Source organism: Pelecanus crispus, chromosome 11 (genome assembly GCF_030463565.1).
Source record: "Pelecanus crispus isolate bPelCri1 chromosome 11, bPelCri1.pri, whole genome shotgun sequence".
Classification (NCBI taxonomy): Eukaryota; Metazoa; Chordata; class Aves; order Pelecaniformes; family Pelecanidae; genus Pelecanus; species Pelecanus crispus.
Genome location: NC_134653.1, coordinates 25,833,255 through 25,844,587, shown reverse-complemented (window position 1 = coordinate 25,844,587; position 11,333 = coordinate 25,833,255). Strand labels below are relative to the sequence as shown.

The 11,333-nt window shown below is 52.0% G+C and overlaps 1 protein-coding gene across 1 annotated transcript in view; it reads right to left on the bottom strand.

Annotated features, from left to right (window-relative positions):
- Nucleotides 1-944: 944 nt before the first annotated feature.
- SRRM4 (serine/arginine repetitive matrix 4) overlaps nucleotides 945-11,333 on the bottom strand; it is a 45,389-nt gene continuing 35,000 nt past the window's right edge. The window contains exons 9-13 of the mRNA XM_075718773.1: nucleotides 5,838-6,175; nucleotides 4,013-4,234; nucleotides 3,636-3,746; nucleotides 1,813-1,962; nucleotides 945-1,209 (exon numbers count right to left, since the gene is read on the bottom strand). Of these exons, the coding sequence (XP_075574888.1) occupies nucleotides 945-1,209; nucleotides 1,813-1,962; nucleotides 3,636-3,746; nucleotides 4,013-4,234; nucleotides 5,838-6,175 (1,086 nt within the window). The remainder of the gene's footprint in view (nucleotides 1,210-1,812; nucleotides 1,963-3,635; nucleotides 3,747-4,012; nucleotides 4,235-5,837; nucleotides 6,176-11,333) is intronic.

The following is an 11,333-nucleotide window of genomic DNA, read 5'->3' as shown; positions in this document are numbered from 1 at the left end:
ATCTCCTTACAGTCCCACCAGCATTTCACTCCAAGGGCAAGGCTCCCTTTAGAAAAACCTAAACCCAAACTGCAAGAGTGTTCCTCCAAGAAGGGAGCCCTGTGACCCCTACCTCCCATGCCTGGCCCTCGGAGCGCAGCGTGGCACCAGCTCCCCTCTCCCTTGCACCCCACCGGCCCCACGTCTGCTTCAGACCTCAGCAGTTTCTTTGCAGGCAAGTCACAGTGCTGGGTGGGATAAAACAACCCAGTGAAAGATGATGCAAACCTGGTAGGAAAGGGTGGGAGAAAGACAGGGAATGGCCTTTTTTTTCCCCAGGAATTACGTCAGGAGGGATTTCTAGCCTTCTAGTTATAGCAGGGACTGGCTGACCGGCAACAAATAAATATCCTCTCATGGAAGAGGCCTGCTGCAGAGTGGGAAGAAACTCTGGAGGAGAGGCCCAAGGGACCTGATGTTTGCCTTGGTGGGGACAGGTCACCCCCACTCATCACCAAAGCTTCCCAGCAAACTCCTCCCTAACTGGGTCTCTCCCTCCAACAGAAATTGATTTTCTGGTTCCTGGTTTGGTAGAAGAGCAAGGAGGTGAATTCTTTCCTTTGGACCAGCTGGTAGTGCTTTGGAGAGCAGCAGCAATGGGGAGATGGGGACGTCGGGGAGGATGGAGCAGGTCTGTCGTGACAGACCCTCCGTAAAGCACCGACCCTTCTTCCAGCCCTGGCCTGCGGAGCTGGGACTGATCCACCCACTCTGCGAGGTGGCTAAGAGGCTGCACCGGGCACACGAGGGCTCTTACTCCAAACCGGGGAAGGGGGACCCGGCACTGCCACCACATCAGTATCAGGGATGATTGCTATCGATGGCCAGGTAGGTGGGAAAGAAGCGGAGAATGCCAGGAATTTGGAGGCGACGCCGGCACATGAGCCAGCTGTTGGCGGCACTCCCTAGCGACGCAGGCTGTCGGAGCTGCCTCCTGAGTCATAGCTCCTGCTCCTGCTCCGGCTGCTCCTGGGGCCCGAACTCTGGCTGCGGCTCCTGCCCTCAGCACTGCTGCTGCTCCAGCTTCGGCTCCGGCTTGTCCGGTAGCTGGAGTAGCTCCGGCTCCGGCTCGGGGAGCGGCTAAAGCTGCTGTACCAGGAGGAATAGCTGCTGGCGCTGCTGGAGGAAGAGGGACTGGGACGGTAGTAGGGGATGGGGCGTTTGCGGGCACTGTGGGGACAGAGAGACATGGGTTACCAGCAACACAAGGACAGATTTATGGCCAAAATCTCCAAAAAGCACTGTTTACTCTGCACAACACTCCCCCCGAATGTGATTGTGTCTGTTTAAAAGAAGAGGAAGAGATCAGGTAGCTGACAGGTCTTGGGATTCAAACCATCCACCCCCACGGCCCTGGGGAATGTCCCAAGCACCAAGTCTGAGGCTGGGCTCTGCTTGCTCTTGTCCCAAAGAGCCCTCAGTTTGAGTCAATATTTGACTCCCTCTACAGTGTGGGACATCTACCACAGGAGAGGATGAAACAAAAAGCATGTGGGGGATGCTCCTGGCACCTGATGGGTGAGTCTCTGCTCTGACTTCGTCTGCCTTTTTCTTCAGCTGTTGTGAATGAGAACCCACCATCCTCCCTCTGCCTCTAGCTGGAAACCCCCAAGCTCCAGGAGGGGCAGGAGGGCCTGCTGATCAGGCTCAGGGAAACCGGTCTCCTCCTGGAGAAACCTCTGCTGGCAAGGGCTGGGACCCAAGGGCAGCCCATGTCCCCCTGGGGAGTGCCAGCTGAGCCTGTCTCCAAGTGATGGGACCACATCCCCTTACCTCGTGATGCGCCGAGCTTCAAGATGGCTGGGAGAGTCTCTCCTGCGTTTCCTTAGGGGTGAGTAAGACCGCCGCCGCTGCTGCTGCCTGTCACGCTCCCTGTGTGACTCCTTCTCACTGGAGCTGTACTTGTGCTCTCGCTCACGGTCTCTGGGGAAGGCACAGATTGGCAGCTGTCACTGCTGGGTTTTTGTGGGGTGGGTTTTGGATGTGGAGGCAATGACCCATGAAGGCACAGATGAGCGGAGGACACTCGGCTCCAAAAGGGACCACTCTAAGCAAAGTGCTCTGGTGGCATCAGCCCTGCACACACTCACTTAGCTGGACAGAGAAACACTCATCTGGCTGGACAGATGGACACACACTAATTGTGTCTAGGGGTTTCAGCAGTGTTTCCTGGTGGCCCTGTGCTGCCAAGCTAAGATGGCTTCCATGTACCTGTGTCTGTGGATGCACTCTGTATGTAGCTCTACTAAAATTGCTCTTGCTGGCCCTGCTGCAGAAGCAGGCGAGAACAACCGTGCCAGCAGGCCCCATGTGAGCGGAGGGCCCCCAGTATCCCTGCAGGGCTGTGCAGCTCTGCACAGCTCGCCAGAAGGAGTGCCGGTGTTGCTATGGTTTTCTCTTTTGTTAAATTCTCACACACGTCAGCACAGGCCCTTCTGTGGAGCGTAGCTGACTTCATACACCCTGCTCAATGCCATCTGCAAAGCAACATGGTACAGGTCAAGGGCCTGATCCTTGCATGCAGGAAATGTTCTCCTACACCAGTGCAGGGATTGTCACAGCCTGCAAGCATCAGACCCTGGGAACGTAACATTTTAAGGGTGAAAAATGTTCACAGCAGCAGAAGTGTTACCAGAAAAACCTCCCCAAAGGCATCTCTAGGGCTGAGCTGTGAGATATGTGTTTTCTGTGGGGTGTGGAGGGAGCAGAGTTGCCTGTACTGTGTTTCTCTCTGCAAGGCTGTGAGTGCCAGCACGAGGGTACCTGGCATCTGCCCACGCAGCAGGGGCACATCCGAGGGGCTGACAACTCTTTGGCAGAGCCGTGACGCTGAAAAGCAGCACGTCTTTCCCTTACTGCAGTAAGATCCCTCTCTGACAAGGACTGCAGCCCTGCTGCAGGGGCTGCTACCTGGCATGGGCTTCTTGGGTGATGAAGGCTGTGGGCAGACCCAACCAGAGCCTAATGTTCTGCCTGCTGTTTACACCAGCATGATGGAGAGGGGCACGCCCTGGGTTTTCCTGTGAGGTATCCCCCACTCCCATGAGGCCCAGGCAAACACCACCGAGCAGCCATCTGTGCACTCTCTGCTGCATAGCGTGTCCCCCGCAAGGGCTCAGAGTGGAGGAACAGCCACTTCACCTGCCACACACATCCCACAGTGTGGGATACCATGATGCTTCAAAGCCAGGGATAAACCAGGTGTCCCTCCCAGCAACCTACCCCCAAAAGTGCTTTGTGTGAAATTCCCCTGAATCAACGCAGAGCAGTCCTTGGCTACAGGAAATCCGTTTTTCCCACAGAATGTGAAAGACTCATCTCTGGGCTCTTCCCTCTGCAACCAGCACCAGCTCTGGGGCAATAAATGGTGAGAAACTTCCACTGGACTGAGGGCCAACATAACATACTGCCATATGCCTTAATCTGTGTCCCCCTGCTCCTCTCACCCCAGTGCTGAGGACTAAAGCACCCAGTGAGGAAGCCGAGGGAGCATTTTGGGACTGGCAGGAGCCAGCAAGTGTGCTGGAGTCAAAAAAAGTGATGGAGGCAATGGGAAAGCGTGAGGCAGCAGATACCACATGAGGCGACAGCTATACCTGCTAGGGCTGTAGCGGGAGTAACTGGGGCTCCGACGAGGCCTTGAACTCCTGCTCCCAGGACTTTTTTTGCAGGATTTGGAGGAATAGCTGGGGGAACGTGAAGAAGACCTGGGGATAGGCAAGAACCATAGAAGAGTTAAAGATGCTGGAGGGTGAGGCTGTACCAGACTCCACTGAATCTGGGCTCATGGCATGGAAGTGATGCCCCGTATTTCAGGGCCTCAGCTCAGCTCTGTGTGGCCAGTTCACCCTAAGTCATGCGGATCCCTAGGCACCCCCCAAACTCTTACACCTCCCCCCTGAAAGAAGCCTGCCAGCCTGCAAGAGTTAGGCATTACCCAGGGTCACAGAGCCAGGTGTTTAGCTGGCCTTACCTCTTTCCTGAAGAGCAGGACCTGCTTCGGGAGTACCTGGGAGAGGCCTTGTGCTGTGAGGAGCTGGAGCGGCTGGAGCGGCTGGAGGTGGGGGAGGATCTGCCGGTGCTGGTGTATGACTCGCTGCGGGAGCATGGCCTCAGCAGGGAGCTGTGGGTTGGGGACGGGAGGAAGTTTCGCTTCTTCTCTTCCGAACAGCTGAGACACAAGGACAGGCACCCTCTGTGAACATATATTTGGACAGTCATTGAAGCTGTGGCTGAACTGGGACTGGTCCCTGGCTGAGGGGAGCACCGTGCTCCAGCCAACAAGTACTCCCATCCTCCCATTCCCCAGCTGGGGATAAAAAAGACCTCCTGGCTCCCCAGGCTGCAGTTGCAGGAGACCCTGTGTATGTGGGTCAGAGCCCAAGAGCACACCCTCCAGGCTGTGCCAGGGAAGGGCTGTGGAAGAGGTCTCAGGTGCCATGAGGGGCAGCTCTTCTGCCCCATACCCAACACACCAGAGGTGTCTGGTTGGCAGAGCCTGGGTGAGGGCAGCGAGCAGTACAGGTCCTGGGGAGGGAGCAATGTGAGAAGTGCTGGAGCAAGGAAAAGCCAGAGTATGGCAGGGCAAGGGCCTGTGCTTAGCCTGGCTGTGGAGCAGCATGAGCAGGCACATCCCATTGCCTTTGAACAGGGCTGTGTGAATTCCTCCACTTCCAGAAGTGCCCTGGGTATGAACTGGGGTTAGAGCCCAGCAGTGAGGCAGCCTCCCGAAAGCCAGGGCCAGCTGCAATCCCACGTCCACCCATGTGAAGGCAGAGTTATCCCACTGGAGTCACAATGTGAAAAGTATATACAGCCCTAAATTTTTACCCTCTGACTGAAAAACAAGGGCTTGTTCTTCCTAACACCAATTCCCCTGGCTCCGTCTCCTCTCTCATTCAGTGCTCCCACCCCGGACCCTGGCTCTAACTTGCAGCCTTTAAGACCCAAGGGCCCGAGCTATAAGAGCTCCCTAACACCCCTGCCTGATCATAGACTTGGGTACCAGCCACTGCACTTCAGTGCCTTCATGCCAAACATCACCTGGCAAACCCCCAGGAATGGGAGGTGGTGATGGAGGCTGGCAACTACTCCCCTCTCCTGATGATGAACTGTGGCACCGGATGGTGGTTTGACTCCTGCCCTCTGCCCTGATGCTCCATGGCCCTAGTGCACAGCGCTGCTGCTGTGTTATCCTGCAGCCAGCGAGGTACTTGCCCCTCCCTGTGCTCCCTGTCTGCAGGAGATGCCATCTTGTCACCCAGGACCAGTCCTGAATGAGCTGGGAAGGGGCAGGCTGGCTCCGGTTCATTGGACAGGTGAAAGAACTGCCCGTAATGGTTTTAGTGAAAACAAACCCCGCTTCCCCTCCCCACAGTAAGCAGAAGGGGAGAATTAGCATGGCAACCCCTTGATTCACCTTTCAGATCTTGCCCAGAAGGGCCAGTGACTCTTCTCTTTGACTTGGTCATGTCCAGCTGAGCAGGGATGTGTTCAGGACACAGCTCAACCCAGGGCCAAACCCTGCATTAGCCACATTAATGCCAGAAGAGCAGGCACAGGCAATGCCCAGGGGCGTGACTGCTGGGTTTTCATCCTCCTTAGGCTACAGTATTGGTCATTGCTGGGTTCTGGACTCCAGACTGGCAAGACCGTGGGTCTGACTTATATCTAACTGCCTCCAGACCACAGAAACCTCCCTGCCAGCTCACCACTGCAACTGGAGAGCGGGCAGGAGATACAGAGCAACAACGTACCAGGTATTCGGCTGCCAGCAGCAGCTACTGGTAATCACTGACCTTCGGTCTTGTCCCTGGGCATCTGGAGACAGATTTTCCAAAGCTGTTCCCTTGGTCTGGGAAAAGCAACTGGTGAAGGAATTTCCTGAATCAGAGCTGTTATCGCTGTTGGCCAGTTTGGGCTTCCCGGACGAGAAGGCATGGCCAAAGCCATCATGGACTAGACTTCTTTTCTCCTGGCTGTCCTTTGACCTGGATGAGCTCGTTTGAGTGGAGGGAGGGGAGGAAGTATCGTTTCCTGAGTCATATTCATGATACTCTCCGTTCTGGCTGGCTAGGTTGCCAGGCGGGCTGTCTGTTTTGGTAAAGAGGTCAGCAGAAGACCCTGACTGAGAGATCTGAAAGCAAAAAAGCCATTTGGCATTGTTTGAAAGGTTTTTTTTGTTTTTTTTTTTTTTTGGGGGGGGGGGGGGTGGTTTTGGTTTTACTTTGCTTTTTTTTTTTTTTAAATAAACCCAGAAATTTTACCATCATGATGCACTGAAACAAAAGGAAAGAAAGTAAGAAAGAAAGAAAGAAAGAAAAAAGAAAAAGAAGAAAGAGGAGAAGAAAACAAAGCATATTTCCCTGAAAGAAATCCACAGTAAGAAGAAACTCTTTTGCCCCTGCTATGATAACGGGAAGATTTAGAGATCATGCAAAGAGTATCAGCATGCGATTCGTGTAAAACAAAATAGTTCAACAAAGTAAATGGGCAACCAAGGAATCAAAATAACTAACTAAATAAAAATGGTATAACAGAGGACAAAGCCCTTATTTAACCTTAAAGAGGGGGAGAAAATAAAAAACAAAATGGGTATAGACATATAAAAAACCTACATAATCCTTGGAAAGAAACCAAAAATGAAACAAAATCTTAAACGAGTTAATTTTTTAAGCTTCCTTAATAAAGAGGCTGAATGAATGTCACTAAAATAAGCAAATAAAAATTAAAATCAAATCAAATTAAGGGCTTCTGTACAAATTAAAACCTGGCAAATAAACAAGCTTATCACTTTGAAACTAAAAAAAAAAAAGGAAGGGGGAGGGGAAAAAAGAAAAATCCCTCTGGAAATAAAAGGTATACAGATACTTCTTTGTGTGCCTTTTTCCCCCTGAAGAAGATATAGCTAATGCGCTCAAGTGACCTCTAATAAATTCCCTGGTGTCTTGCGGATAGCATCCACTTACCCATCAAGAACTCCTCCTTTAGTAGGTAAGGTGTAAGAAAAAAGGAAGAGCGGGCAACATAAGTCCATCATTAGAGTCTCAAATTACATGAAAAAAACATAAACCCTCTCTTCAATCCACACTGCCAACTGTTAGCTCGCCTCCTCTATGCAAATGTCATGACTGCTTTTTGTCTGCTTGCTTGTCTCACTTACTACTCATTTTTGTTTGTCTGCTTTAAATTAGGCCATCCAGCCCATTCCTGGAGGCTGATCGCTTGTGCTGAAGTTGCAGCTTGCACTAAATCCCCTTGGGTTTTGTGGAAGTGACAAAGGGAACTCAAGTGAGGGAAGAAGTAAAAAAAAAAAAAAATAAAGCAGAGGAGGAAAAATATCCCCTCCTATGCTGCACTGGAGACCTACAGGGAAGGGGACGACAGCCCTGCTCCTGCCAGCCTCTGCGTGCAGGTTCAGCCATACCCTGGCTGGGTTTCGGTGGGTTGCTGAACCCTACAGGGTCAGCAAGGACCCCAAACCCATGTAGGCTGCCCTGGGCAGGGCTGTCATCTGGGGCCATGAGCACCACCAAGGGGATTTACATCATTTGAGTATTTTATAGTTCAGTTTTAACTCTATTGGCATTTGCCTGAGCCAGTCCAGGAACGTAACGGCACTGGGAGTGAGGCTATGTTAGTCTAAGTGCCCTTGCAATGGGGTGAGGATTAGGGCCAAATGCAGACCCAGCATGTCTGCACTCTCGTGTGGCCTCCTCCTCTTTCACTCGGATGCTCTGCTCTCTTCATTCCCACCCATAAGGTTTGGTCCAGGGTCCTTAGAGTGTGGACACATAGGTTTGGTTCCCCCACCTCAGGATAGTCCTCCAACATGTTCCCATCAAGCTGTGCTCTCTCAAACACCTGCACACATCCTCACGCTGTGCTCTGGGGCACGCAATGCCCTCCCTCTACACCACGCTCTCTACGGTGGGGACCTGGGCCCTCATGATTCTGCGGTATTCTGAGCAGAGAAAACCACATTGCAACGTTGGTAATATCTCAGGGGGCAGAGGAGACCTGGATCAGTTGTTACACAGCAGGGACAGGGCCAGTCCCTTTGGAGGGCTTAGCCCTGGACCGGCTGGCATGGGGGCAGGGCTCTTTCTCATCCACAGAGGAGCTACAGACCCAGCCTGTGTCACTTTTTATATGGAGCTTCTTCATCCCATCAGATGGTGCCTTCACATCCACCCTCCTGCCAGTGGCATCTGATCTGTGTCCCTGGGGGGGCGGTGGGGGTGTTGCTCTCGACCTAGTTCAAGAGGTGCTAACTGGGACAGGGACAGCTGACTCAGATGCATGTGCTGAACCAGCAGCGACTGAAACCAGAGTGGAGCTGCCCACACACAGAGAGGCTCTCATCACACAGTCTGCAGAATGATGAGTGTCCACAACATCCTCACACTCGGAAAACACCTGAAGTTGGAGGAGCTCCAAGTACTTCCTATGTTGCCAGAGAGGCATTACTGCTTCTGGGATAAGGGACAGAGGGACAGGAATTAGTTCATCCCAGCAAATCCATACTGGAGCTGGGGACTCCCCCATCCCCACCTCATACTAACTTCTAAGCAATGCTCAGTCTTAACTCGGAGGCACTGGGAGCCCCAGCAGCAGACATGGGAAATGAAGTGATCCTTCTTCACTCGCCAACTTGCACCTTCAACGCAGAAGCCCTGGACAGAGCAGAAACATCTCCCAAATGTTCCCAACTAGGAATGAGTGAAGACACACATTACAAGTCCTCATTTCAGCATCTGGTACTGCTCCTTGCTACTTCTCAGCTCTAGCACTTCTCTACCAGTCCTTGTTTACTCCAGTAGAAATTAGAATGTCAAAGGAGCATAAAAGACAGCCAGGTATCCGGTTCTGGTTTTCACCAATTCTTTATGAAACCCTGATGCCACATCCAGAGCCCCAAGAGAACTGGCCTCCTTGCTGTGAACCACTGCACTCTCCCCAACCACATCCCAGAAGATACAGGATTGCGGTTTCAAATATGGCACCAGATATTTTTTTAAAAGATGGGTTATAGTTTGCATTAGATCTGAACCCTAACCAAGAGACAACCAGCTTTTGTCCACCTTTCATTTACAGGCATAAAACCATCACGTGAGGTACTCCCTGGCTACAGAGGTAGGAAATGCCTGGAGTGGGCACAGGGCTGATCCGAGGGACACTGACCCCAGCATCGCATGTGCAAACACCTTGCTTCTGTTCCCTCTCAGTCTAAACCAAAAGGCCTTTATTTCTGCCAAGACAGACAGCAGTTTCTTGGTATTTCTAAAACAGCTTTTAAGACTGCCACTGGGACCTGGGATGCACGCTTTTGCTTCGCCTTCACTGAAGTCTACCTTCAAAGTAGCAACTGTTGTCAGCACATCACAAAATCTCTCAAATGACCAGGGGATCAACCAGCTCCCCTGTAACTCAACATCTGTGGTAGCAGCATTCTGGGAAGAGGCAACATGTGGATATCAGTGAAATGCGGAGCCCGCAGTCCTTGTGAGGGCTGGAGGGTCTGGCTGGGACAAGGCAGGTGCCAGGGGGGACGCAGCAGCTTCCCAGCCCCACCACTTCAGGGCACCAGGCTGTAGCCAGTAGCTTCCTGTGGGCTTCAGGGGAGATTTCTGTCCTACGACAGGAGCCAGGACAAGTCTCAAGGTGCTTGACTTGCCTGTCTGCTCAGACAAATTCCCCATCTGACGACCCTGGCTTTGCTTCTGGTCCCATTTTTCTGCTTCTGAAAGGCATGCCAGCCACACAGATGGAAACAGAGTGCCACATCTGAAAACACTGTGCAGAGCTCAGTTGAATTCTAATGGATTTTTATTTTTCTAGGGTGTCTTAAAAGACTCTGTTCTTTCATGAATCTAATTTTCTCCATGTGAACATTTGGATTCCCCCCTCCTCCCCCCCCCCCCCCCCGAAGTAATTAAATAATCCCAGTGAACTTTGTTTCCTCCAGCTTTCAGCAGGGGACCTACTGCTGCCCTCAAGGGAACCCAAGATATATATTTATTGGGGTTTTTTTTTTGTTTCAAATCATTATTTAATCAAGATGAAGGGGGAGTAGAAATGAGGCCCTCATTCATACTCAAGATTCTAATTGTAAGTGCGATCCTAGACCAAGAGGCAGTGCAGTCTAATAGGTTACAAAACCACAATCACTACTCGTCTTCCAATTAAACTGAACAAGTCCATTTGATGTGCTGCAAACAGCCCTGAGGCAAGAGATGACTATACATTTTCCCAGCCATAAGGGGACTGAGACCCATCAATGAGCAGCGTGGCACAGGCTCACTTACAGTTGGAAGATTTCTTTCTTGGGTCTTTTTTCCTCTTGTTTTGCAACTCACTTCAAAGTGGAGTTAATTTCTTTTTCAGAGGTGCATAATGTCTCCCTTTCTCTCTTTTTCTGTGCATTGTAATAATGAAAGGAATAAAAAACTTGCGTCAATGACCCCGGCGAGCCTTGCTCTCAGCGAGGGCCTGGCAGACATCTGCCGAGGAGCCGCGGGTGCGGGGAGCAGCACCTGCTGAGAGGGGCTGCTCGGGGGAACGAGGCTGTGTGCCGGGTCTGGGGTACCTCCGTCTTCCAGACCAGGGGGCTGGGGGGAGGCCTTTGCCTGGGGGAAGCAGGCTCGCCCCTGCTGATGATTTGCCCCAGCTGAAAAGCCAATCTCTTATTAAGGGAGTACAAAAACTAGCAGTGCTGTAGGAATACCATATAACCCTTTTTGCAAAATTGTGAATCCCTGACTCAAGGACATTGAATGGAAAATACTTTTTTTTTTTTTTTTTGCTAGATGGAGAGTTCAGGATGAGGCTTTCTCTACCACAAGGGCTAAGTCCAGGAGCATGGAGGCAATGACACAGCCGTCCCTGCAAGGTCAGAGTGTAGGTTATTTAGGGCTGGATGGCAACACTGCTGAGCAGCCTGGCTCACAGATCCATTGCTGGGGGTAAATTCCTGAGAATGCCAGGCAAAGGTTTGTTCCTTTGCAAAGATCTTCTCAGCCTGTTGGGGTGCAGCCAGTGTCAGATGACACAGGCCAGGGTATCCCCAGCTCGGCTCAGGCCAGGCTGGCACTGCCTTGGAGCAAGGGTTTACCTTCCACTGCCTCCTTTGGTACCGGGTGTACAGCACAGCCCTGCCATGGCTGCAGGCATCCCCCCTTCACCCCAGGCTGCTGGCCTTCCTGTGGTCCCAGGGCTGAGCTGCAAATTTATTGGGTAATAACTGGGGGTAACCTCAGTCCCCTGGCTGGGAGGGGAGAAAAGGAAAAGCAAAA